The sequence below is a fragment of the Trichosurus vulpecula genome, chromosome 7 (assembly GCF_011100635.1).
Source record: "Trichosurus vulpecula isolate mTriVul1 chromosome 7, mTriVul1.pri, whole genome shotgun sequence".
Taxonomy (NCBI): Eukaryota; Metazoa; Chordata; class Mammalia; order Diprotodontia; family Phalangeridae; genus Trichosurus; species Trichosurus vulpecula.
In genome coordinates, this window is record NC_050579.1 from 56,132,031 (window position 1) to 56,158,798 (window position 26,768).

At 40.0% G+C, this 26,768-nt stretch overlaps 1 protein-coding gene across 5 annotated transcripts in view; it reads left to right on the forward strand.

The window, feature by feature from the left end:
- Nucleotides 1-26,768, forward strand: part of PHTF1 (putative homeodomain transcription factor 1) — a 41,176-nt gene that overhangs the window by 13,518 nt on the left and 890 nt on the right. For 4 of the 5 annotated variants that reach the window (XM_036767853.1, XM_036767852.1, XM_036767854.1 and 1 more), the window contains 11 exons: nt 836-983; nt 1,562-1,738; nt 1,994-2,086; nt 3,325-3,540; nt 12,600-12,728; nt 14,587-14,859; nt 16,234-16,365; nt 17,317-17,403; nt 19,132-19,287; nt 21,541-21,636; nt 26,005-26,130. In XM_036767853.1, the coding sequence (XP_036623748.1) occupies nt 836-983; nt 1,562-1,738; nt 1,994-2,086; nt 3,325-3,540; nt 12,600-12,728; nt 14,587-14,859; nt 16,234-16,365; nt 17,317-17,403; nt 19,132-19,287; nt 21,541-21,636; nt 26,005-26,130 (1,633 nt within the window). Of the gene's footprint in view, nt 1-835; nt 984-1,561; nt 1,739-1,993; nt 2,087-3,324; nt 3,541-12,599; nt 12,729-14,586; nt 14,860-16,233; nt 16,366-17,316; nt 17,404-19,131; nt 19,288-21,540; nt 21,637-26,004; nt 26,131-26,768 lie in introns of those variants that run through there. The other variant, XM_036767855.1, reaches the window with a different exon arrangement.

A 26,768-nucleotide genomic window follows, 5' to 3' on the forward strand; every position in this document is an offset into this window, starting at 1 on the left:
CCAGCCTTTTTTTGTTTGATTATTACACTCTGCTTTGTTAATCATTTATTTGCATATGTATTATATTCTATCACCCCCACCCACCCACCCATCATTAGACTCCTCAGGAACAGGGACTGTGTTGTTTTTCATCTTTGTATGTTTATTTCACCTCTTTAACATTTTTCCTATTTGTATCCTTAGTGCCCAGCACATGGTAGTACTTAATAAATATGTGTTAAACTGATGTTGTTGAATCCATCAGTACTTGAGTGCTTGCCCCTGTGCTTGATACTGTTAGGGAATGGCTACAAAGGAAATGTGTCATGGTCCCTTTTCTTGAGGTTTTTCAATTGTTGAGTCAGGGAAATTAATGTATATGATGCAATCAGAGAAGGATAATCCAAGGCAGTATATTGTGTGGTACTATTTAAAGGCCATAGTAATTCACAGGAGAAATTAATGTGGAATACAGTACTAAGAGATGATGTCCTAGAGGAGGTAAGAATTGAGTTGAGCCTTGAAGGATGTGTAATGTTTAGGTAGGCATTGGGGCAGAGGGGAAGAGAAGTTGTTCTAGGCTGGGGCATGACATGATCCAAAGTATAGAAGCAGAAGTTGGTACGGCATTTGAAGATGAGTGGAAATTATAAACCTTCCTCTCTATTGATTTGGCTGAATATTGCCTTCCTATCTCTTACCAAGTTAGGGACTACACAGAGTCACTTAAAGAAAATGTATGTATAATTCAAAACACGTGACTTGATATACAGCCAACAGAGAAGAGTGAGTTTAGAAGATAAATGCTTTTTAGAACCTATATAGTTTATGATTATTTCTTTCCAATTTTCTTCAGTCGGACAAAAAGAGTAAAATTATTAACTGACAAAGGAATTGAAACTGAAAGTACTCCAACTTGTTTGAATCTCAGCACAAAGAAAAAACATCCCCGAATGTGGCAAGCAAGAGAGAAAGCAAAACTTTCAGATGGGGAGAAGGGACAGGTAAGATTTAAATGAGGACTGTATCCTTAAAATCTTCCCTTTCCTATTCATTGGCTCCAACCTTGTACTCTGTTAGAAATTCGTGATAAATAGATTACTTAGTTTTGTATATAATCTTTTTATCAAATAAGCTAAACCTAGAAGTCACAAGAAATGTAAAAGCAAACCATTCAGTGAAGATTGTAGGTTGTTTACAATCCTCAGGATTAGAAAGTGTTTCTGAGCCCATTGATCTTACCATGATAAACAGACTAGGTGAGGGGAAATTTCTGTCTTTTTGATAGAAAATTATATGTGGGTTAATGAATCACACCCCAGGAATATTTTAAGGAGTCACCTAGTTAGAAGACATTATAAAACTGACAATATATTTAATTTATAGTTTTGCATTTCTTAGACCTTAGTAGTAATTGAAATTAACTTTAGTACATTTGTTATTAAGTAAGATAGTTCTCTACCAGCATCAAGGAGTAGCTCTAAGTTGTGTTTGTTGTTGTATTTTGGTCTTCACCTCGGTTTATGGCTTCAAGAAGTACTCTATACTCTTCCCATTGAGGGTATTCTTATCTCCTTTTCAGGAAGGTTATAGACGTTTAGGAAATGGAGTTTCAGATGAGCTGTCAAGTGAAGATGACTGTGAAGAGCAGACACAGATGATCCTGCTGCGCAGGAGCGTAGAGGGAGCCTCAAGCGACAACGGTTATGAAGTCAAGACTGAAAAGCCATTAAGTTCTTCAAAACATGAAGGCACTCAAGTAATTTTAGTGTTTTACTCCTTACATGCCTAATTTGGCAATTTTTCTTTTGCTTGACTATCCATGCTTATAATAGATATCACTTTTCTTGCTTCCTCAAGAGAAGAAAGGGAATGGGAAGGTGGGAGAGAGAATTTGGAGCTATCATTGAAGTAAAATTGAATTTTAAAAATTAGAAATAAAATATTAATTATAATTTGAATATTAGACATTTCTTCAACCTGTGTTTCCATTATTTTTTATTTCTATGGTCAGGTAAAGAAAAATTCCCCTTCAAGATGGTGTCGAATTGTCCGAGATTCAGATAGCCTGGCCGAATCAGAGCTTGAGTCAGCTGCCTTTAGTCAGGTAAAGTACTTATTAGACATAAATAGTGAGGATTAAATATCTGGTCATCATTTGGATACTTTAGGGTAATCTTTAGGGTGCTTTATAATAATTCCGTGATACTGTGACCTTGAAAAGTATCAGCGATGATGATGATGATGATGAGTAAAAGTCACTCAAATTTATCTTGTAGGAATGCTTTACGTGTAAAAGATGTTATTTCAGGTGAGTCCACATCTTTGCCAAAGGATCTGAAATTGTAGCGTTTGTGTTCATTTTATTGTCTGTAGATTTATCATAGCATTGTGACTCATTGAAGATCAGTAGCATATGACATTTATATCAAAAGTGGCACAAGAGATTATTTTTTCAGTTACAATAGTTAAGACAGTGGTGGGTAGGCTGTGGGCAGGCCATATCCTAAGCAGCTGGGGTTGGAGAAGGACTTTAGTGTGAATACATACTTTGGTTGTAAGAATCTGCTCCTGCCTTCCTATTCAATAATTCAGTATTTATTAAGCACTTCCTATATGTACAGTCTGTGCCAGGCACTGGAGATATGACAGCAAAGCTAAAATTCATCACTGCTTTTTAGGAGCTTAAGTTGTACTGGGGCACTGTGTGTGTGTGTGTGTGTGTGTATGTAAACGGATAGAAATACCATAGAATTTGAGGAGGGTGGTTCTAAGGAAATTAGGCAAGGCTTCCCATGAGAGATGGCACCTGAGGATTCTAAGAGGTGGAGGTGAGGAGGGAGTACATTTCCATCTGTGCAAGGTCACAGAAGCCAGGGATGGCATGCTGCATTGGTCATTTTGGCTGGAACATGGAGTTGGTAAAGCAAAGTGATATGAAATAAGTCTCTGTAGGTGGACTGGAGCCATATTGTGAGTTTGTATTTTATCACAGAGATTGCAGAGATTCTAAATAGTCTTAGGGGGATGCGACATAGACCTGTGCTTTAAAAAGGTTGTTCTGGTAGACCTGTGAAAGATGGATTGCAAAGGGGGAAAACTTGGAAGCAAGGAGTCTAATTAGAAGGTTATTGTAATAATCCAAGTAAGAGGTGATGAAGGCCTGAACTAGTGTGATGACCCTGTAATTAGAACCAGGAAGGGTTGTTGTGAGGATGAAATTCTAAATGTCTAAATTCTAAAAGTGTATTGCTGGCATGTGAGACCTCAGAGTAGAGTGAACAGAGCAAAAATTGGCTACATTTTTGAAAATTTGATGAATACTATTTCTTCTTTGACGTGAAGGAGTCTCGGTCTGGTGTCAGTGGCGGTTCTAGAAGCTGTAGTCGGAGGGACTCAGAAAGCACCCGCCACGACTCAGAGACAGAGGACATGCTGTGGGATGACCTTTTGCATGGGCCTGAGTGCCGCTCATCAGCCACGAGTGACAGCGAGGAGGCAAACGTGAAGGCCCTGCCCCCAGGCACCAAGCGGGATCCAAAAGAGGACGTTTTCCAACAGGTGTGTGCAGGGGCAGGCAGGAGGGCGGACATATTTTCTCTTTATGCTTTCTCTTGACATTCTTTAGTATGACCCTTGATTTGTTACTTTGTAGGCCTCAGGTTGTTTGAAAATTTACTCTGTTTTATATTTTTATAAGCATTACCATATTTGTGAATTCGTAGAGAAAACAAAGATGCTTCTATGTGAAAATTGATGTTTATGATTTTATCTTCCTAGGATCCTAGAGGGACTTTAGGAGGTCCAAGGTACCATAGATTTGTTTATTTAGGAATGTTGGAATTTTCAAAACTGTCTAATCTGCGAGGAAAAAAAACCCCACTAAGAGTTCTGAGCCAATGGCACTTTATTAAAGGGTCCATGGTCCCCTCTAATGAAATGGATCTCAGACCTTCCTCATGATCTGAGATGCTTGCCTCCTCCAGGGCCTCAGCTCTACAGTGCTTGATACTTGGATAATACAAATGGAGCAGGCCAAAAATACTGAGGCTGATTGGTGGATAGACCTTGCCCTTGACCCTCCAGGAACAGAATCCCATTGGTTGACAGATGGACTAGTGAGCAGACCTAAACAGATCTCTTGACCTTCTAGGAGGTCCTACCAAAGTTGATGAACAGGCTCATGGGGTTGGGCTCATGAGCAGATGTCAGCACATCTACACGGCTGGTAGAAAGGCAGGCCACAGTCTGGCAACCAGGGTCACTCATTGGCCAAGTGCTCAGGATCATCTCCCCATGTTGGGCAATAGAGGGATGACAAGGGATGAGAAGCAAAAATAGTTGAAGGACTTTCCGTGTAATTGAGTCACCTCTGCCACATTGGGTTTGGTCACCATAACAAGGAAAAACAAGGGTGGAGGCCCTCTGGTTAGCTTCCTTTGATTAAACAAGTGAACTTAAAAATTGCCATTCACAGCTCTGGAGCCTAATATGCAGAACTTATAATCACCACCCCTTTGAAATCAAAATGTCCAACTGATGAATACTGATTGCAGTAATGTAGGGGTCCAGTTAATCATTTGTCACAAGAGAGAGAGACATTTTTCCGTTTTCAAGGAAAGAAAAACAAAAAGGAAAATGAGACAGTTCATTAATGTAAACTAACCTCAGGTTGAGACCCAAATTAGGTTCATTGAAGGTCTTCAGAAGATTCCTAAAGGATCCCTAGGAAAAGCTCAAAGAGGGATTTGGGCACATCTGGCTAGGGTACTTTCCATTTATCATTTTGGCAGAAGCCATGGTTATCAGTGATTTCCCCCTTTGCTTAATCATTTCTTTTACAGTGAGTGGTGCCATACAACAAACATTTATTAAATCACTGCTATGTGAAGAGCCTTGTGTGAAGTGCCAGAGAAAAGAGATGAGTTTATATACTGTCCTTTCAAGTTAGTTGGGGGAGAAGGGGGAGGATGGAATAAAACATCAACATAGGTAGTTATGCTATCACATTATGTGCCCTGGAAAGTTATATTTTAAAAAAAAGTAAATTTTTAAAAAAAATTGCTCCGTGAGGTCTGAGGGGGAACATTTTTACAAAGTAGGTGGTTCAGAGAAGTCTTTCTGACTTCTTTCCCAGACATTAAGGGATGGATAGGTGTTAGTCGTGTTAGGAAGAGGAGGGAGGGCGTTCTTGATACAAGGCACAGCTGGAGCAGAGGCTTGAGCATATAGTATATATTGGAGGGATGAAAAATGATCATTTAACTGGAACCCAGTGTGCATGGAGATGAGCAATGTAAGAAAATCCTGGAAAGGGAAGGAAGGTGGGGTCAGGTTATAGAGGGTCTGAACTTGGGAGAATGACTTGGAAATCAGATAACGACCGATGAGCCTCAAAAGAATAAATGTAACTGAGGGATAGTGGTAGAGAAATTGTCTTTAAACAGTAGTTTACACAGAGTATGCATTATAAGGAGACATGAAGTAAGAAGGTAGAAATAGTGATTAAAGTAGCAAGTAGAAATGATTTCAGAAGTTAAAGGATGATTTTGAAAGTAAAATGTTGAATTAAAAAAGCAAGCTCTGCCGTCTCAGGGAGCGGGGAGGGAAAGGAGGGAGAGAATTTGGAACTCAAAAGTTTAAAAAATGAATGATAAAAATTGTTTTTTTTTTTAAAAGCAAACTTTATGGTGGTTTAACAGAATCTCCCTTTTTTGTTCTAATTTGCGTATGAGGATGTTCTTTTTTTGGCATTCATTAGGTTCAGAATAAAATCATGGAATTTTAAAACATTAAAAAACATGGGGGAGGTTAATAAGAATCTGTTCAAAAAGCCTCATTGGAAATAAACTAGGTAGGAGTTTACCTAGTTTGGAAACGGACTGGGGAGGAAGAGGAGCGATGATTAGAAGAGGGTCTAGAGTCCAGAGGAGAAGCGAGCATGGACCTCCTGCTTGTTTGTATGTGATAGAATGAGATACCTTGGACTGTGGAGTCATGCACCATGAAGTAGATTGTCAGAAACTGACTGAGAATTTGCGATTAATCCTGTCCAGAATTGGAGAGAGAATTTAGAAGCTTAGTATTTTGATTTGTTTCCCCATCAGATTTTTCTTCCAGGAGTAAGGAAGTGGGCATTCAGTCTCTGGGCTTCCTTGGAGGCCTATAGAGGGGTTGTTGAATCATATCTAGCTTCCATTAAGTGTCTTCCATATAGTAAATATTCAGTAAATATTTTTCTAAGCGAGTTTAAATAGGAAAATCTAACCAGAATTAATTCAACAACTACATTTAACAGATACTGATTAAATGCCTCCTTTATGTAGAGCACTGTACTAACTCCTAAAAGAGAAACAAAAATTAAACAAAGCATGGTGACTAGCTGCAAGGAACTAAATAATTTATGCACAGAAATAAATGATATAAATTAGAACATAATTATATGAGAGGAAAAGATCGTTTTTACCAAGAATGAGACAAGGAGGATGTAATGGAGGAGATAATATATGTCTTAGAAGATTTTAGTAAGCTGGAAATGGACCTTCTAGATGTAAGGAACTCTATTTACGAAGGCATAGAATAAGAAAATATCCAGTACGTTTGTGGAAGGTTCCAGTTGATAAGGGCATAGGCTATGTGAAAGGTAGCAGGTAGGAGATAAGATTATAAAAGGAGTTTGGCTCTAAATTGGAGAGGGTTTTGATTTCCTGGTTTGAACTTTATTTGATAGGCCATAGTAAGTCATTAATGACTTTCAAGTTACAGGGTACAATGATTGTGTCATTTGGGTTTGAAAATTATTAATATTTAAAATTGAACAAAGAATTATTTCACATTGGTGCTGCCTTTAGGAACAAATAAGAGTGCTGAAAGTATGTGGCAAACTTTACTATATAAATGTTACTTATTAAACTGTTTTTTTTATTGTGGTCAGAATGACTCCATTTTCTGAAGCATTGAGTGCTTCTCATAAAATAAGCCAATAGGGATTTTTGGAGGAGAGACAGACACTAGGTGCTGTTTTGGCTATATTTGAAATGCCAGTGGGATATCCAGGTAGAGACTCTGGTAGCAGTTGGTGATGTAAGCCTGGAGCTCCGGGGAGAGATGGGGGCTTGTAAGATACATTTGGGAGTTGCCTCTATAGAGATGATAATTAAACCCATGGAAACAGGTGATAATTGAGAGAGGCTATGAGAAAGAAGAGGGCTCGGGACAGGACCAGTCAGAAAATCAATATACAACTATTTATTGACTACCTATTATGTGCTTAGCACTATTAGGTACCATGGAGGATAACCTACATCTTTACTTTGCCTCAGTTATCAACAGAAGGTTATCCACAGTGTCCTATCTTAGCTTAGTTATTATCCACATGAAGTCATACCTTGGCTCTTATCATCTCTTGTAAATGTGTCACCTTCATCTATGATTTTGTACTCTGAAATTTCCCTTCCTGGTGATAATCTGTTCTTCCATCTTTTCTTCTGACTCATCCCTTCAAAACCTAGTTTTCATTTTCAGTATGACTCCTCATCAGTGTCCAGCACACCATATAGATGCTTAATAAATGTTGATTGATAATCTCTCTTGAACTTCAGTCACACATCTAACCACCACCTGCTGGTATCTCTGACTTAACATGTCTGCAACTAAATTAATTATCTTTTCCCCTGAACCCACCTCTCTTCTACTCTTCACTGTTTTCTTTGAGGGCACCACTGTCTTTCTAGACATTGGGGTTCCTATTGGAGTCTTTTGGACTCTCACATACCCTATATCAAATCAGTGCTACTTCGATAGTGTTTCACATTTGCCCTCTTTTTTTTTTACTAGCCTGGCCTCTATTCTCGTTCAGGCCTGGGGAATTGTAATTAACTCCTATTTGAGCCTCCTGCTTCTAGAATTTCAGCTGCCTGATCCAGCCTTCACAACAGGTTACTGCAAACATCCACTTTAGGCACAGATTTGGGCCTTCTTGGTATTTCTCACAGGTGACTCTCTGTTTTCTTTCTCTTGCTTTTGTACCAGCTATCTCCTGTGTCTGGAGCATTCTCCCTCTCCTTCTCTACCTCTCGAAGTCCCTGGTTTCTTTCAGTCAACCAATAAACTTTTATTAATCACTTACTATGTGCCAGGCACTATGCTAAGTCCTGGAGATCCAAAGAAAGGTCCCTGAGAGCTGATCAGAAAGTGAAAGGCTAAAAAATAGGAAAAATTAGTGGGTATGACATGGATGAAGATCCAGCCAAGGAGCCTGGGTAGGAGCAGTCAGTCAGCTAGGAGGAAAACCAAGAGAGCCCTGAGTCACAGAAACCCAGAGAGGAGAAGGTGATCTGCAGTGTCAAAGGCTGCAGATAGGCCAAGAAGGATGAGGAGTGAGCAAAGGCCTTAAGATCAAAGGTATCTTTGGAGGGAGCAGTGGAATGATGAGGTCAGGAGCAGACTGCAGGGAGTTTAGAAGTGAGGGGGCATTGATGATAACTGCCACACTTGGTAGGAGCTCTGAATGTTAGCTGATTTCAGCAGGGCCCTCATGATAGCCAGCATAGATTCATGATTTCTTCCTGTTCTGTTAAGAAGGATGTGGTAGAACCCAAGGAAGGAGATGGTGGCTTAGGATTTGGCAAGGAATAATTGATGATAATACAAAGGATTCAAAATAGAGGTTAGCCAGGCATTGCGGGTGTGCTTGTCACACTGGGGAGCCTGAACTTCAGTTGCTTAAAACAGTTAGGTGTCAGTATTAAGTCTGGCACCAATATTTCGTGTGTCTGGAAGCAGGTGCTAACAGGTTACCAAGGAGAGACATACCAGACCAGGAGCAGGTCAAAGCTCCCATGCTGGTCAGTAGTGGGATCAGGCCTGTGAATAGCTGTTGTGTTTCCAGCCTGAGCAAGATAGAGAGACCAAGTCAGAAGAAAAAAGGATAGTGTAGTGTTCAATTGACTCACCAGGGGATCAAAATAGGGAAGAAATTTCAGTGTAGTCAGTAAGAGGACAATGGATGACTGTGGGTCATACTCAGGGGTAAAAAGATCGGAGGATGAAGATTAGGTATAGGAGGAGGAGTAAGGCATAGGGGAGAGACAGAAAGGTATCGTCCACGAGTGTAGCTGAAGTGGTGTGGAAGAATGTGCCCAGTAGTAGAACAGATTTAGGAATGGGAAAGTTAGAGTGTTTGAGGGAACCTCAACACATATGTTGAAGCCCCAAGAATGAGGTTAAGCCAGAGGTTTTAGGGAAGTTTGTGAGCTGGGCTCTAATTTCTAAATTCAGAAAGAAAGAACGTTTGGGAATGGGTAGATAACAGCTACCAGAATCGGGAATAGGTGACAGATTTTGATTTCATGAATCGCAAAGGGGGAAAGGTTTCTGAGTCATGGCAATGTAGAGAGAGTCCACCATGAACAATGAGTATGTAGGGAATGAGTGAAAGTGCTCTAGTGCTGGCAAGTAGGGCCGGGGAATCAGTGTTGTCAGGAGGGCCCAGGACTCAGTGAGTGCCAGAAGATGGAAAAAACAAGAGAGGAAGTGGGGTAAGATGAGAGGAAGTTTGTGATTATAGAGCAAGTGTTTTAGAGAGTCCAGTAGAAGGGGACAGGCAGATCTACAGTGGGGCGGAGGTGGATGGGAATAAGGGAACAGCCCGCTGAGGTTGAGGAAAGGGCTTGGGTAGTTGGTTCATGGGAAATATGTCCAGCTATTGTTGTGTAACAGTGAGGTGCACTAATAAAGCAAATGACTAGAAGCTTTAAGGTTGACCCCAGAGGAATCAGGAGTTCTTCACCTTTTTGGCTCAGTGCAGGTAAAGATACATATATTTTTGCCATCCAAGTTCATGTGTCCTCTGAAATCTGTCCCATGGACTCCAGGTTAAGAACCAATGCTGTAGGTTTTGGTGCAGTTCCCAACTCCCTAACCTCTTGTGTAACTGTGTTCTAGGAGTCCACAGATGTAATCCAATCTACTCTCATTTCATTTCTGGGCTCAACTCATTGTTCATCTACAATACATATCCAACATACACATGTAAATGCCACCCACTCATAGGCCTTCCCATCTATCTGTATATCATATTCTGTCCAATAAGCATTCTTAAACCATTTAGTTTTTCCTGTATGTACTGTTAAAACTAAAACTCTGAAGTGGCCATGTGTATCATTAAAGAGGTGCTGTGGTTCTCCAGGGATTGGTTCAGTCAACGAAGTCTCATCTATAAACAGAAACATTTGCAGTACTGCTCCATTTATAGGGAATCTCTCTTCCATTTAAGCTTTGTTTTTTGCACGTGGCAAGTACCTTTACCAAACATTTTCTGGTTTGATGATTTACTTGATAATGGTAACAATTATATTTTTTATTACATCTTATCAAGGAATCATGCTTGATATCAATATGTGCGTGGGAAAGAACTTTTGGGGACTGAAAACCTTTAAGGCTTCATTTTGCTCTACCAAATCAAATGTCTTTTGAAAAATAAATACCTTCAGGTGGTGTGACTCTGAAGATGTGTTTTGCTGAAGAAAATTGTTTACAAAAACTTGACAGTTTTATATTCATCAAGGATACTTTCATTGGGTGCACAGATCATGCTCAAAAATTTTGTAGAGGTGAGGAAGTAGATGTCAGTTATTAGTTGTTGATGTTTTTTTGATTGCACTTTTTTGTAGTAATACCATCTATGTTTTTTTTCTCCCCAATTTCAGTATCTTCCTTCCTCTTTCAGATATCTTGAGAATGAATACCTTGCCACTTGGAATTTTGTTGCTTCCTGTACATGTTTCCTTTGTGAATGTTTTATTTTATTCATTTTAATATATTTTATTTATATTATTTTATTATTTGTGAAACTGATTTGGTCCAGTGCCATTCCCACTTCTGTCATCTTTAGTGCTATTTATAGTTCTGCATACAGCATTTCAGAGACTGAGATGTGCCCAGATCCGAAGCTCTCTTTTCAGCAGTGAAGAAAATAGCATGGCATTTCATAGAAAAGACAAAAGATCTGTTTCATTTTCTTTTGTCTTTTGTCCTCTTTCGAGTTTCATCTTTATATGTTCTTGGGATCTGGCTTAATTGGGTCTCATGCCAAACTTTCTCCAAACTGCTAGCAGCGTATGTAGTAGATAGATAGCAGGATAGAGTACTTGTTAAGTGCCTTCTATTAAGCACAGGCATTTGTCAGTGGGTGCTTAATAAATGTTTGATGAATAGTTAAGTGCTTTGTAGATGTTTTATTGAATCCAATCCCTAGATATTTACATAACTGTTGCCTCTCATTGTTGCTTGATGTCATTCTATCCCATATAATTCTTGGATTTGTTTTTTCTTTAAATCCTTCCTAGAGAAGACATTCGATGGGGAAGAAGTCTTTTTCCAGTCCTATTTCATATATTTTGTGTATCCACTAAATTGTGAGGACTATAGAAGCATTATTAATCAATAGGCATTTACTAAGTGCCTATTGTGTGCTTAGCATTTCAGATACAAAGACAAAGAGGAAACAGTAGTTTCTTGTTCTTGTGTTTTCAACAGACTTCCCTATCCCTGGGAGAGCTCAGACCTGAAGCAGTTAGAAAGTAGTAAGGATTTTGTATAATCAAGTTTCGGTGTTTTTGGTTAAGAAAGTAAGTGACTATAGAGAAAGGAGAATTGAGTGAGAACTAGGATTGTCAAGGATAACTTTAGCACACAAGATTTGATCTGAACTTTAGCAGATGGGAATAATTAGGCAGTGGAGACCAGAAGGCATTTCTGTTATAAGAGGATGTGACATGAGTGACGTTTTGGACATGGTAAAGAACAATGTGTTTTGGAGGACAGCATTATTTGTGTTGGGGAATAATGAGATTAGCAATTTAGGTTTAGTAAAATTAGTTACATTGCATAGAGGACCTTAAAAATCACACGTAAAAATTTAGACTTGTAGTCTAAACAGAGTTGTAGAGAACAGTGAAAATTCTTTAAGGACAGTGATATGATGAAAGTTGTATTGGAAGAAAATTGGTTTGACTATAGTAAATAGGATGGATTGGAAGAGATGGAGATTGGAGGTCAGGACATCCTGGATGAAGGCAGTGGCTGTGATGAAGAGTTTAGTTTTATTCATAGAATCATGTACTTAAATATTCCTTAGATCTTGTGTAGATTAACCCACAGACTTCTACATATGAGGAAACTAATAGCCAGAGAGGTTGTGACTTGTCAGGCTTATACAGTAGCAGAGTCATGGGTAAAACCCAGGTTTCTTGTCTCCTAATCTACTGTTCCATCCTGCTCTCTTCTTTACCTTTGAAGTGACAGCAGGAAGTCTAAGTAGAACCATCTAAGAGGCAGCTACAATCCAAAGTCTTAGCACCGGAAAGATCTCCGAGATCAGCAAGCACACTTTCTCACCCAGTGCAGGAATCCTTTATTATGTGTCATGGTCATCCAACCCCAGTTCCAGTTCTAGGGAAGATGGTGGGAATAGATCAGCTGAGAGGATTTGTGGGGAGGTATTTAGCAAGGGCAACTGCTGTGCATTGGTCAGTGTCCTCAGGACAGAGTGAGGAAGAAGTGCTAGCAGATGAGAATGAGAAGATTCATAAGAAATCTTGCTTTATTTTTACCTTCAGAACCATTTGTTCTGGCTTCAGAATACAAGCCCTGCCTCTGAACGAGTGAGCGCAATCATTTGGGAAGGTAACGAATGCAAAAAAATGGATATGTCTGTTTTGGAAATCAGTGGCATCATCATGAGTAGGGTAAGTTTTTTTTGTTTTTGTTTTTAAATCTTAAAACAGTTGTCACACATTCCACATTGTGGGCACCATTTGCTGTTTTGGAAGAGTTCTGTATTTGGTGTAGAGAAATTAAATATTCAAAATGCTCATTTTTTATTGTTTTTCCCATACTGTGGGGTCTGGAGGGAAGAGGTACCTCTCACTGCTTTGTGTGCTTTCCCCTCCCACCAGTCCCTTGGGGAGAGTCTTGATATGTACCACCAACAAGAAGGGCGGAGGAGGTTTCTGCTTCCAGGAGGGGGATGCTGGTGTGTGCCTGTCTTATCCCTTATCCATCGTGAGAAAGAGAGAGAGAGAGAAAGATGTTATGGGTGCTGTGATAGACTGGATAAATGGCTTATGGGACATGCTTCTCTGGTGTCTGAATAAATGGTTCACTCCTTCTACCTTCTCCGTGGAGAGTCTCAGATACTCTGTGATACAGAACCACATAGGCATTTTGGCAATTATCACCTACACTGTTAATATTGCCTTGCTGTTTCAGAAGGCTACTTCAGCAGAGTATAAGCTCTGGTTGGTCTTTCTGGGATAGAAAAATCTTCAAATACAGACCCAACCATAGATTTTATATCTGTTGTGTATAGGAAGGTCTGTAGAAAGAAAATTGGCCCCCAAGTTATGAAATGTAATTTTGGCCATTAGAAACCAAAGACTACAACATAGAAGTATTGTGATCTGTGTTGGTGGAGGGAGTGCCTATGACAGTGAAACTAGAACTCTTTTGAAGTATTAAAATTAGAGGGTGATGTTTTGTTTGTCTGAAAAAATTGGCATAGTTTCTTCTCTTTTGTGTCACAATTTCCCCACCTCTCTCTTTCCCTGTATTTTATGCTCCAAAATCCAGTGTTGAATGTTCATGGATTTGATCAGAACCTCGTTAGCTTTGAATGGATTGAGATTAGGCCTGTGATTTCATTAGTTTAGAGAACTTTTGGGTGAGAAAACTGTCTCTGCTAAAGAAAGTCCCAGCAGACTTCAAAGGCTTAGAGGTATCTTGAGGCCCCAGAACACTTGGTGGTGGTGTGTCTTGCTCAGAATGTGTCAGGAGCAGGACTTGGTCTCAGATCTTTCTAGTGCCAAGGCAGAGCTCATATACCAGTCTGCCTCTCTGAATTTCAATATGAGCTAATAGAGGAACATTTTGTAAAGGAAAAAAATATATAAAAAATAAGCCACACTTGGATTTAATGCAGCCTAAATTTGGTGTGGGGGAAAAACTATGAAATATAAACTTCTACAGCTGACATCTAACCTTCTGCATTTGGACTCGTACTTATGCTTCTAGCCTTACTTCATACTTATCTCCTTCATGAAGTCTACGTTCAAGCCAAACTAGACTGCTAGCTATTATGAAACTCATCTCCCACCTCTGTGTATTTACATGAGTTTTCCCCTGTGCTTGGAATGCACTTCCTTATTTCTAGTTCTCAAGATCCTTGACTACTTCATGGATAAGTTTGGTGAAGCAGTCAACGATTCCTTAGTTAATTCTCTTTCCCTCAGTTTTCTTTGAATTGTGCTTCTCTATTTGTCTATCCGCACATTAGAATGTAAGCTCCTTGAGGACAAGAACTGTTTCCTTTTCTCCTCTACATCCTGAACACAGAGTATATAAGTGCTTAATAAATATTTAATCAAACTCCCCACGTCAACAACAACAACAAAAAGACCAGTAGAGTGTATATGAAGTCTCACAATCTTCCATGGACAGATCCACTTCTGGAAAACAGGGCTAATACATTTTTTTTTCCAAAATATTTTTTTATAAATATGACTTTTGTAAATCCTTATTTAATGGTAATTTTTCATTAATCTCCAGGTTAATGCATATCAGCAGGGCGTAGGTTACCAGATGTTGGGAAATACCGTAACTGCTGGTTTAGCATTTTTCCCATTCTTACACCGACTCTTCCATGAGAAGAACCTGGACCAAATCCGATCCATCTCGACTGAGGAGCTCCTGACTCTCTTTTGTGGGGCACCACCTTCGATATCAGTCATCATTTTTTCGATGATCAGTTTTCTTGAGCGCTTGTGTCTGACCTGGATGTTCTTTTTTATGATGTGTGTGGCAGAGAGGACGTACAAGCAGGTCAGTGGGAGGATCATCGAATCTTCCTGTGTCTTGTTGCAGGGGGACCATTCTCTTCATTTTCCTCTGTACAGAAGTTAATGTCTGTGACATAACATCATTATGTATAAGCCATATGCGTGTAGTTATTTAAGAATGTGGAAAAACAACAAAGGGATTTCTGCTGTGAATCTGAAAAATGACTTAGATTTTTAACATCAGTTGTTTTATTTTCGGTGTTTTCAGTGATGTATGTACCTTTTCAGCTGCATAAACCAAGCTTTTCCTGGACATGGAAAAGATATTGTTTTTCTCATAGTACCATATGAATCCCAAGACATTTTTTAAAAACTGGGAGAGTTTGTTTTATTATATTATACAGCTCAGTTCTTAACATTTTCTTGGTGAAGTTCTGAAAAATTTCAATTGGAAATGAACTTATCATGTATCCGTAAAATTAACTAGAGGAATAGGGGATAATTTTCTGTCCATTGCTTTTCTTAGAGTAAGCTTTTTGTGTGTCAGAAAAGAGTTTAGAAACCTATTCTGCACCTGTTGAACCGGGCTTCTTGACTTCACCAGAGTAAATCTTCTCTACTTAGCTAATGTCTTTTTTTCTGAATACTTTCTTTAGCATCCTGAGGCACAGAACTAGTTCTCTGTCTTTATATTAGATAGTGAAGCAGGAGATTTAATAACTCTAAAAGTGATAGCAGGACCTTGGTGTGGTGAATTCGTCTTTAAGTCTCATAGAGCAAGCACTTGGGACTGTCCTGCAGGGGCTGCTCCTTGTTTGGGGCAGACTGGGAGTCAGTCCTCTCTGATCGCCCCTGTTGAGAAGTGGGATAGGTTTTCATTTTGTCACTTTTGTCTTTCTCTCTTTTCAGTTTTGAATAATAAATTATTTTATTGATATGTTTTTCGACTTAACAGATACTTTCCAATAAACACCTAATCAGCTCTCTCCTCACCAAATACATTTCTCCAAAACAATTAGACAAAACCACCCAAAAAGAGTGATTGCAGCTAGTTGTATGTCACTTTGAATTTGTTTAGCAAAGCTAATTACATTTAAAGAAATTTAGTCATCCATTATGGATGCGTTTTGCATATATAGCCTATATCCAATTGCTTGCCTTCTCAATGAAGGGCGTGGGGAGTGAGGAAGAGAGGAACTAAAAGTTTTTAAAATGTTAAGAATTGTTTTTACATGTAACTGATGAAAAACAAAATGCTAAGTAAAAGAAAAAAACAAAAATATTTAGTCATCCATCATAGTGTGCACTGAGTAAGATTTCTTACTGTTTCTTTTTTTTTTTCCTAGGGGGAATTGGTGGTAACAGAGGTTGACAGATGTTTACGTTATTTCTCTTTGTATGTTTTTCTTTTCCCTAGCGATTTTTATTTGCAAAACTCTTTAGTCATATTACCTCTGCCAGGAAAGCTAAAAAATATGAAATCCCCCATTTCAGGCTCAAAAAGGTGGAGAATATTAAGATATGGCTATCACTGCGTTCTTATTTAAAGGTAAATTTTTATTTTAACATTATATGGAAAGACTTAGAATTTACATAGAGAGACATTACAGTAGTTTACCACCAAACTGTAATTAAGTACATTACTGTATTTATTTTGGGGGAGGCAGCATAGTATATTAAAGTGAGCATTGGTTTTAGGGGCAGAAGACCTGGGTTTTAGTCCTAACTCTTCACTTACTTTCTGTTCGCCCTTGAACAAGCATGTTAATCTCTCTGAAAATCAGTTTCCTGATCTGTAAAATGACGGAGTCAGATTAGAAATCTTTAAGGTCCCTTCCAGCCCTAAATCTATGATCCCATCCTCTTTTATGCCTCAGTTTCCTTATCTTCGAAATGGGGATAATAAATTTTGGTCTACCCACTACACAAGGTTGTTGTGATGAAAGCACCTTGTAGACTTTGAAGTGCTACATCAGTGTTTATTCATAAAAGCTTATACACTATTGCTGGATTCCAGCAAGGGAGTGACATCCTTAGCTGACAAGAATGAAATTTGTAGATAGGTGCTATTACTCACCCATAGGAATTTAAGACCTTTAGAGATGAATTTAGAGAAGAAAAAAGAAAAGGAAATTTCTTAGAGTTGGAGTAGTATATTATAATAGTGCTATGATTTTCCTTTGCTTCTGGGACATACTTGAATATACATGCATCTCATTGAGCAAATCACTGCCTTATTTAAAAGGGGACAGATTTTAAAAGTATTAAGATCTGTCTCCCTTCTAAATAAAATAGTAACTTGGAATTGGGCTCCTATACATCATCAGCTTCCTATATTTAGAAACCTTTACCTTTTTAAAACAAAAATGTATAAAATTTTAATTGCTTTTTTAGGTCATGAGATTGCTAAATTGCTGCCATTAGTTTTTTGTAACATCTAGAATTAAAGATTTTAAGCTTGCCGGTCCATTACATTAGTATATTACATCTCATTTTACAGAGACGGGGTCCACAACGCTCAGTTGATGTGGTTGTGTCTTCAGTATTCTTACTTACACTTTCAATTGCTTTTATTTGCTGTGCCCAGGTAAGAATTTCATAGAAGAAATGAAAATGCTACGGTATGTTGTCTGTTGTTTAAAATCCCAGTTTCGTCCTCTGTATCTTAGCTATTTTAATTTTAAGGTATGTTATATTTGAAAAGTATCTTTGGATTCATTATTGTTTTTGATTCCTTTGTAATCTGAAATTAAGAGTTTTGAGGTCTGATATTTATCTATTGTGATGTCACGGATAGAAGGTCCTCGTAGTCAAGAAGACTTGGCTTCTAGTCCGGCCTTTGATTTGTGCTAGCTGGTTGACCCTGGGCAAGTCACTTCACTTCTTAGTGCCCTGGGCACCTCTCTGAGATGATAAGTTGTAGGACAGTCTCGGTCCTGCATTGGCAGAGGGGATCTCCTCACTGGCAGCTGTGCTCTGCATCAGTGAAAATAGGAGTCCTGGTCAAGAAAATTATTAAAGGGATGGTTAGTAGAACATCTAGAAAGGGCAGTGAGAATTGCAGAGTCACTGTGGCTTCCTCAGAAGCATATACAGTGCCAGGCTAACTGCATTTCCTTTTCTGACAGGATTACTGTATTGGTAGATCAGGGGAATGTCATTGAGTGACAGTCAAGGAGCATTTTATTAAGTGACTCCTATGTACCAGGCATTGTGCTAAGCTCTGAGAACACAAAGAAAGGCAAAAGACAGTCCCTACCCTCAAGGAGCTCATAGTTTAATGGACATTAATATAGCTATTGACATTTTAGGAAAACGTATGAGATAGTCATGCTATTCCTATATGAGCTCTTAATTGCCAAATCTAATGGTCTTTCTCAATCCTCATCCTCCTTGACCTTTCTGTAACATTTGACATAGTTGATTACTTTCTCCTCCACACTTCCTCCTCTCTAGGTTCTTCTCCTACCTGGGCCCACGTTTCAGTTTCCTTTGCTGAATCTTCATCCTTGTCAGTCAGTCACTAAGTAGATATTTATTGAGCGTCTGCTGTGTGCAAGGCACTGTGCTAAACACTTACCACACCCACTAACCATGAGCGCCCCATGAGGCTCCACGCTAGGCCCTCTGCTCATCTCCTTATATACTATCTCCCCTGGTGATCCTGTCAGCCTGTTAGATTCAATTATCATCTCTATGCAGATGGCTTCCAGATATCTATCTATCTGTCATCTCCAGTTCTAGTCACTCTCCTGAGCTACAATTCCGCATCTCAAAATTAACATGACCAAAACAATTCATTATCTTTCTCCCCACACCTGCCCCTCCTCCCAGCTTCCCTATTACTGTCAGAGGCATCATCATCCTCCCATTTACCTAGGCTTACAGCATTGGAATCATCCCCCCCTCTTCCTTCTCACTCATCTGGTCATTTCCATCTTCACAATGTCTCCAACATCTCCTGCTCTCAGCCTACCCCCTTCCAGGCCTCCCTCACCTCTCACTGGGACTATTTCAGTGGCCTTTCAGTTGGTCTCCCTGCCTCAAGCCTCTCTCCACTCTAATCCCTCATCCGCTCAGCTGTCAAAGTGATTGTCCTAAAACACAGGCCCAGCCACCTCACCCCTTGCTCAGCCACTTTCCTGAGGAGCAAGGAACCTTCTAGAGTGCGTGAGCACAGGGAACCATTGTCCTTTTGCTTTGTACGGTTTTTATTCACTAGTCCTTTGCATGATTGTAGTAGTACAGGTGAGAAACAGACTGGTATGAAGACTGAGCTGTGACTCTAAAGTCTGTATGTGTGTCATTTCTGCAGGTTCTCCAAGGCCACAAGACCTTTCTGGACGATGCTTATAACTGGGAGTTCCTGATCTGGGAAACAGCCCTGCTGCTCTTCTTACTGCGCCTTGCCTCTCTGGGCTCCGAAACCAATAAGAAATACAGCAACATTTCAGTACTCCTCACAGAGCAGGTAGCACGTGTGTACTTGGCTTCTCTGGCTATGGCCTGTGCTGTATTTCAGGGGCGATACTGCTGCTTTTAATCTCATTCAATTCAGCAAACATTTATTAAGCACATACTGTGTACCAGGCCCTTGGCAGATGGAGACAAAAACAAAGCAAGAGGAATACATTCTTCAAGGAGCCTTATGTTCTGTTAGAGGGATTCAGCCTATACTTGCTTAAGTTCCTCAGATATGTAAGAAAGGGAGGTGCGAGAGAGTTGCTAACGTTTTGGGGGGAATGGGTGTAGGATTCTAAAGAGATTTTGTGGAGGAGCCAACCCCTGAAAGGAAGAGATTTCAGGCATGACGTGTGAGTCTATAGAGATGGCATATAAAGTTATCAAGTTCAGAAAACAGCTTATAGTCCGGTTTGGCTGAAACACAGAGGGCACAAAGGCAAGTAGTATTAAGTAAGACTGGACAGGTGGGTGGAAAGGATTGTGGAGGGCCTTCAATGCCAGGGCACAGAATTTGGAATTTTATCATATAGACGGTGAGTGGCTGAAGCACTGAAGGTTTTTGAGCACAGTAGACACAGGAGTAGCTGTGGGAGGGTCAGATAGGGGAGGGGACAGACTTGAAACAGGGGGACTAATTTAGAGGCTCTCACAGCAGTCTAGGCAAGAGATGAGAAGGGTCTTAATTGGGACTCTGTGACTGAGAATGGAGAGAAAGGAATGGAACATTAGAGATGTAGTGAAGGGAGGAGCAGCAAGATGGGATATCAGAGGAGAGGGGAGAGTCAGAGATGACTGAACTTAGAAAACTGGGTGACTGGAAGGAGTGGTGCGGAGTGTAAGGAGAGGCGGATTTGCATGGAACATCATGAGTTCTGTGTCGGCCATGTTGAGTTTGAGATGCCTCCTGGACATTCCAGGAAGAGATGTCTAGGGAGCCCAAGAAAGTGATGAGGCTGACTGTATCAGTTGGGAGTTATTTGCACAGAGGTGTTACTTGCACCCAGTGAGATCTTTAAGAAAAAGTGTGTATAGAGAGAAGGGAAGAGATCCCAGAGGACACCTGTGCTAAGGGTGCAGGAGAAGGATGATCTTCCAGCACAACAAAGTGAGAGACCAGTCAGGTAGAAGGAGAAGCTGGAGAAAGCACTGCCATTGAAGCCCTGGTGGGGAGGAGAGAGGTGGTCAGGAGGGGCTGGGCAAGAAGCAAAAAGCTGCAGCAAAGGTGAATGATGATGGGTTGTTAGATTTGTCCATTTGGAGGTCATTTCTAACATTGGGGGGAGCGCTTCATTTGAGTAGTGGAGTCAGAAGCCAAAATGCAGATGACCGAGGGGTGAGGGATGGTACAGAAACAGTGGTTGTAGACATTCTCACCAGGAGCTGAGCAGCAGTCAAGGGAGTCATGTAAATGTGTATAAAAAATGGTTCTTGAATTTCTTCTAAGTCAATTCTAATGTTACACAGGAAGAAATGTATAGTGACCGATAAAACCTTTGACAATCTCTAATATAGAATATTCAGTGTGAATAAATATAACATGTTAAGTGAAAATTTGAGGAAATTGTCAGGTATCAACGTCCAGGACTTAGCTCAGTGCCTGGCAGATTGTTGTTCAGTCATTGCAGGGTTTGGGGGTGTTCTTGGCAAAGATACTGGGAGCAGTTGGCTGTTTCCTCTTCAAGCTTATTTGGCAGAAGAACCTGAGGCAAACAGAGTTAAAGTGACTTGCCCAGGGTCATGCAGCTACCAAATGTCTGAGGCCAGATTTGAGCTCTATCCACTGTGCCACCTGCCTGCCACATAGTAGGTGCTTAGTAAATGTTTGTTGCTTGGTTGATTAGACGGAGGGTTTAGGATTAAATTGACTCCTCTAATGTAACCAGATTGAATTCATGAATGAGGGTTTAGTACATTCTTATAGGTTAAGTAATATAAATGTGGCTTTGTTCAGTACCCAGAATAACAACAAAATGGTTTTTATTATTAACACAAATGTAATTATTATTCTGTTAATAAGCTTTGTTATTAATGATGTAGCTTCATTGAGAAATAAAAAATATACTCTTCCTTTCTAGACAGCTTCCCTTCCTAAAGGCAGAGAATTTGTTTGGTGGCATGGGAATTAGTCATGTGACTTAGTTCTATAGAAATCGCTTAGGAGCATTTTTTTCATCATAAATGTTTTCAAAGAACCTTCCAGGCTCTTTAATGGGCATCTTTTTATTATGATGTTTATTTAGTTACTTATTCTTTCCCTTAGATTAACTTATATCTCAAAATGGAAAAGAAGCCAAATAAAAAAGAGCAGCTCACTCTGGTGAACAACGTGCTAAAGCTGTCGACCAAGTTACTAAAAGTGAGTGTTGCCTGAAGGTGCTGATATTGCCATCGTTAAAATCAGTGCCTTTGTCCTAGGGAAGGAGTGCAGTGTTAGTTTGTGAAGTTCATAGGACGCCTACTGCCCGTGACTCTTGGGTTGGGAGCATTCTGGTTTTTGTCTTTGTGCAGCCAATATTATGTTGCAGATTGAGGGGCATACGCTTTGTTACTGCTATTTTTTTACATAAAATTTTTGCGCCTGAGGCAGAGAGAGGAAGGGCATCCTTAGAGGTGTGTGGGAGGAATGTGTGATAGAAAACCTGAGGGGTAAGGGGAAGAAAGCTCACGTCTGGAATATCTGACAACTTTCAATCCAATCCAACAGTATTGATTAAATGCCTACTCTGTGCAGGTACTGGCCCTTTTCTTTCTACCCTGGAACTTCCCTCAACTCCTTGGTCTCTTCCCATCCTAACCTCCCTCCATGTTTCTCTCCCCATAGAATGTAAACTCCTTGAAGGTAGGAGTTGTTTTTGTTTTTGCTTGTACTTGTATCCCCAGCATTTATCACAGTGCTTGGCACGCAGTAAGGACTTAATAAATGTTTGGTGTCCCCCTTCTAGCCACTGGGGATATGAGGACAAGACAAAACCATTCCTGCTCTAAAAGAGCTTAAGCTGTAGCAGGGGATACAACTTTTTAAAAGTTAATGGTTGGCAGAGTAAAAAATGAGAGGGAAATCCTCCCCAACCAAATTCCTCCAAACTGATCTAAAAAGTGCCCTAGACTGAATCCTGATAGGGAAATTGAAGAAAAAGTCACATTGAGTCACTTTTCTAGCCCAGCTAAGTATAGGAAGACTTAGAAGTTTGTAGACGCTGGGAATGGCATCTGATCGAGAGTGTGCCTTGCAGAGCTTTGCACCAGAGTGAGACAAGGGCCCAGACCCCTACTTGGGCACCCAGCCTTGTGCAGGGTGTGGGAACAGGTGCCACCTGGAAGCTTTGCCACTCGCTACCAAGTTCTGAGTCGCAGATCCAGGGCCAAAGAGGAGGACTCTTATGCCTAGGTTTAGCATTCTAAGAGAAGGCATAGTTACAGGCCCTGGGCAGTGTACTGAGAAGGGAGCAAGTTGAGAAGCAAACAACAGGGTGGCTTGGACTCCAGGAGCAGAGTGGGGTCTTAGGTCAAACCTTCTGGCCTAGTCTGAAGACTGTAGATGAATAACTAGGGCAGAACCAACCCAGACCAAAGGGATACATATAGTTCTGTCCCACTGAACCAACGGAGCTTCCTGGATGGCTGATGGGCCTAGTTCAGAAGAAGTCTAGTGTTGCTCAGACCCAAACCCAGGTCAGGAACATGCAAAACTCAGACGAGGGTGGGGCAGCAATTTTGCCCTGCAAATTTTGTTCTGTATTATACTACTTTGGGAGGACTGAAAGTTTGTTGGTCCCCAGCAACTGTCCCTGAAAACTTGGAATAATGGAACACTTATTAATAAAGCATCAGTGGAACTAGCTCAGACCTTCCCTCCAGACATGTGCAGAGCCTGGCCCTGATATCAAGTCTGAAGTCAGAAGTAGGCTGGAAGAATGGGCAAACAAAAAAAAGCATTCCACCGTTAAAAAGCAATTATGGTGATGGGTGCTAAAGACAAAAACAAAACAGAAGAAGAGAATGACGCTGAAATATTCAGACGCAAAGCCTCAAAGGAAAACATAGATTAGGCACAAATTCAACTAGAATTCTTGGAAGAGATGAAGCAAGAGTTAAAAAGAGCTTAAAATGTTTTTATAAATTCAAAAAGAAACAAGAACTGGGAAAGAAGAAATTGGAAAGGGAATTAACAGTTTGCCATAAGAAATACAAAACCTTGTGAAGCCGCATACTTCCTGAAAATTAGACTAGATTGTATAGAAGGCAGTTAACTATATAAGACAAAACATATTAAAACAAAATCAAAAGACCGAAACGTAAGGTAATCTTGTAGCAAAAACAACTGACCTGGAAATCAGATGAAAGAGAAAAAATTAAGAAGCATTGGACTATCTGAAAGCCATGACCAAAAAAAGAGTCTGACATACTTCAAGAAATATTAAAGCTTCCCAGATCTCTTAGAACCAGAGAGCAAAGTAGAACTAGAAATAATCCACTAGTCACTTCCTAAAAGAAATCCCAAGATAGAAACCCCCAGGAATATTATATACAGCCAAAGTCCAGAGCTTCCACATCAAAGAAGAAGTACTGCAAGCAACCAGAAGTAAGAATTCACGTACTGAGAAGCCACAGTCAGAATCACACATAATTTAGCAGCCCCCACTATGAAGGAGTGGAACTCACAGTATATGATATTCCAGAAGGCAAAGGATATGAGTTTGCAGCCAAGAATAACTTAGCCAGCAAAATGAAGTATAATCCAGTGTAATCCTACTGGGGGAAAATGGACCTTTAATAAAAGAGAGCATTCTAATGAAAAAACCAGAGCTGTGGAGAAACTGAAGTACAAACACAAGAAGGAAGAGAAACATTAAAAGAATAATCATAAAGGACTGAACAAGGATAAACTGCTTGCATTCTAATATCAGAAGATGATAAATGTGTCTCCTCTTAAACCCTATTCGTAAACAGGGGCCATAGAGGGAGTTGAATTAGAAGACCTGGGAGTGATTCTGTTATGTCTTGATGAAGAACACACTAGGAGGGGGAAGGAAAGGAAGAAAGGGGAAAGCATCTCACATAATTAGAGTGCACAAGCAGAGGTCTGTATAGACAATAAGGAAGGGATAGGAGAGCGGCTCTCTGAATCTTATTTTCATCTGAACTGGTCAAAGGAAGGAAGAATACACAAACACAATTGGACACAGGAATACATTTCATTGAACAGGGAAATAGGAGGAAAAGGGAAGAAAAGAGGAGGGTAGATAAAGGGAGAGATTTGTTCTAAGCAAAACAAAATATAAGAATGTACAGAAACAGCTTTTTGAGAAGGGGAGGCATTTCCAGGAGGGAAAGGGTAGTTACCAGTGTCAGAAGTTCAGAGAGGTCAGGAAGGAAGAAAATTGAGGAAAGGCAATAATTTAGTACTTAAGGTCCTTGGTAACTTTGGAGAGAGCAGTTTCAGGTAAGTTGTGAAGTCTAAAACCAGATTACAGATGGCTAAGAAGTGACTAGAAGGAGAGGAAGTATAGCAAGGAATATGGAAAACTTTCTGGAAATTTGACATGAAAAGGAGGAGAAGCAAATAGGAAAATATAGACAAATAGCTTCCTATTTTAAAATAATTGATCATGGTAAGTAAGGGATACTTAAACTCTACAGATGCCAGTGTGGGGAAGGGGGTAAGGTCACATCACCTTTTCCACCCATCCACCTCTTCCCTTCACTACCATACTTCTGTCCTTGTCTATATACAAGTCTTTCTACCCCTTTAAGATTGATAGTGGATGAGTCTGAACTTTAGGTGTTGGGAGTGAGAAGTATGGGGACATGAGGAAGAAGAGTGACAGATGGGAATGTATACTCCTCTTCCTCATCTCAAGGATGAGGCATGGGAAGCGGCTTGGCTTAGGTCAGGCATAATCATGTTATTTTTCTGTGGGTATTCCTATCTCTCTCCACCCCTTCATTTCAGATCTTCTCTTCACCCCAAAGAGAAGTCCCTGACTGGACCCAGATCCTGTTTGGGCATGGCAGTGTCTCTCTCTTGCCCCCCCCAGACCTCCCCCTCCCGATGCTCATGTGACAGGGATTTAGACTGTTAGAAGAAAGCTGGTTCTCCTAGACCAAGAGTCTTAACGTGCTTTGTGTCATGGAACTCTTTGGCAGTTTGGTGAAGCCTGAAGACTCTTCAGAATAATATTTCTTTCCCTTTTAAAAAAATTCATAATTGGAAGAAATAATAAATTTCAGAGGTTAGTGAAAATGAAGATGTTATTTTTTCTCATCAAAGTGCACCAACTCTGAAATCTATCCACAGACCCTTTCTGTGTCCCCCAGGTTAAAAACTCCTGCCCTAGAGCCTAGTGAAGAGGTGGAAGCTGGATTACTGGCAGTCCTCTAAAAGTCAGGTCATCTTGAACCCTTGTTACTTTAGATTGGTTCCACATGTGGTTTCAATATTACTTTTACCCTATTTTTATCCTTTGTCCCGAGGAAGGGAAGGCAGTTTACCCAATCCAGCTGGGCAAAGGAGGTGGTATTATTCATTCTAGGTTTTTGGAAGGTGGCTCTTAACACTATTAATTGTTGAATATTTTTGGAACTGAATCACATTCTCCTCAAGTAGTCACAAGTGACCGTGACACAGGCCTTCAGAAGACCAGCTAAGCAAGTTATGCCCTTGACAGACACCATTCTGAATGCATGATGTCTTCTTTTTTCAATTTCCTTATGTTTGTCGTAGGAGCTGGACACCCCATTTAGACTCTATGGCCTTACCATGAATCCCCTAATCTACAACATAACTCGAGTGGTCATCCTTTCAGCTGTCTCAGGGGTGATAAGTGACCTACTAGGATTTAATATAAGAGTAAGTATGACTGCCATTGTCTTTCCTTTGTGTTGGCCTCTTTTAGGATGTTTCTTTACCCATCAAAATACGTTATAAGAATCTTTTCTTTTCCTATTTTTCTGTGTGATGGATAATAGGGAATGATTCTTGTGAAAATAATTGTTTGCTCTTGTTGGCATATAGTATTAGGGCTTTTGGATTCTGATCCCTTATTGTTTACTATATACAGCTAAATATAATAGTATCTGTCTATTCCATTTCTCTCCTATTTTGAAGGAAATAGATAAACTGGAAGACACAACCAAGTTTCAGTGTTTCATTTCACTTTGACAGAATGGAATGATACTTAATTTCTGTAGCATTTTTAAAGTTTATCAATTGTTTTTCCTCACATCAGCCCTACAAGGGTAGATAATACAGGAATTACCATGCTCACTTAAAGGTGAACAGACTGAGGTTTGGGGAAGTTAAGGTCACATAGCTTTAGTCATTCATTTTTCAGTGGTGTCTGACTCTTCATGACCCCATTTGGCATTCTCTTGGCAGTAATACTGGTGTGGTTTGCCATTTCCTTCTCCAACTCATTTTACAGACGAGGAGATTGAGGCAAACAGGGTTAGTGACTTGCCCAGGGTCCCACAGCTAGGAAATGTCAC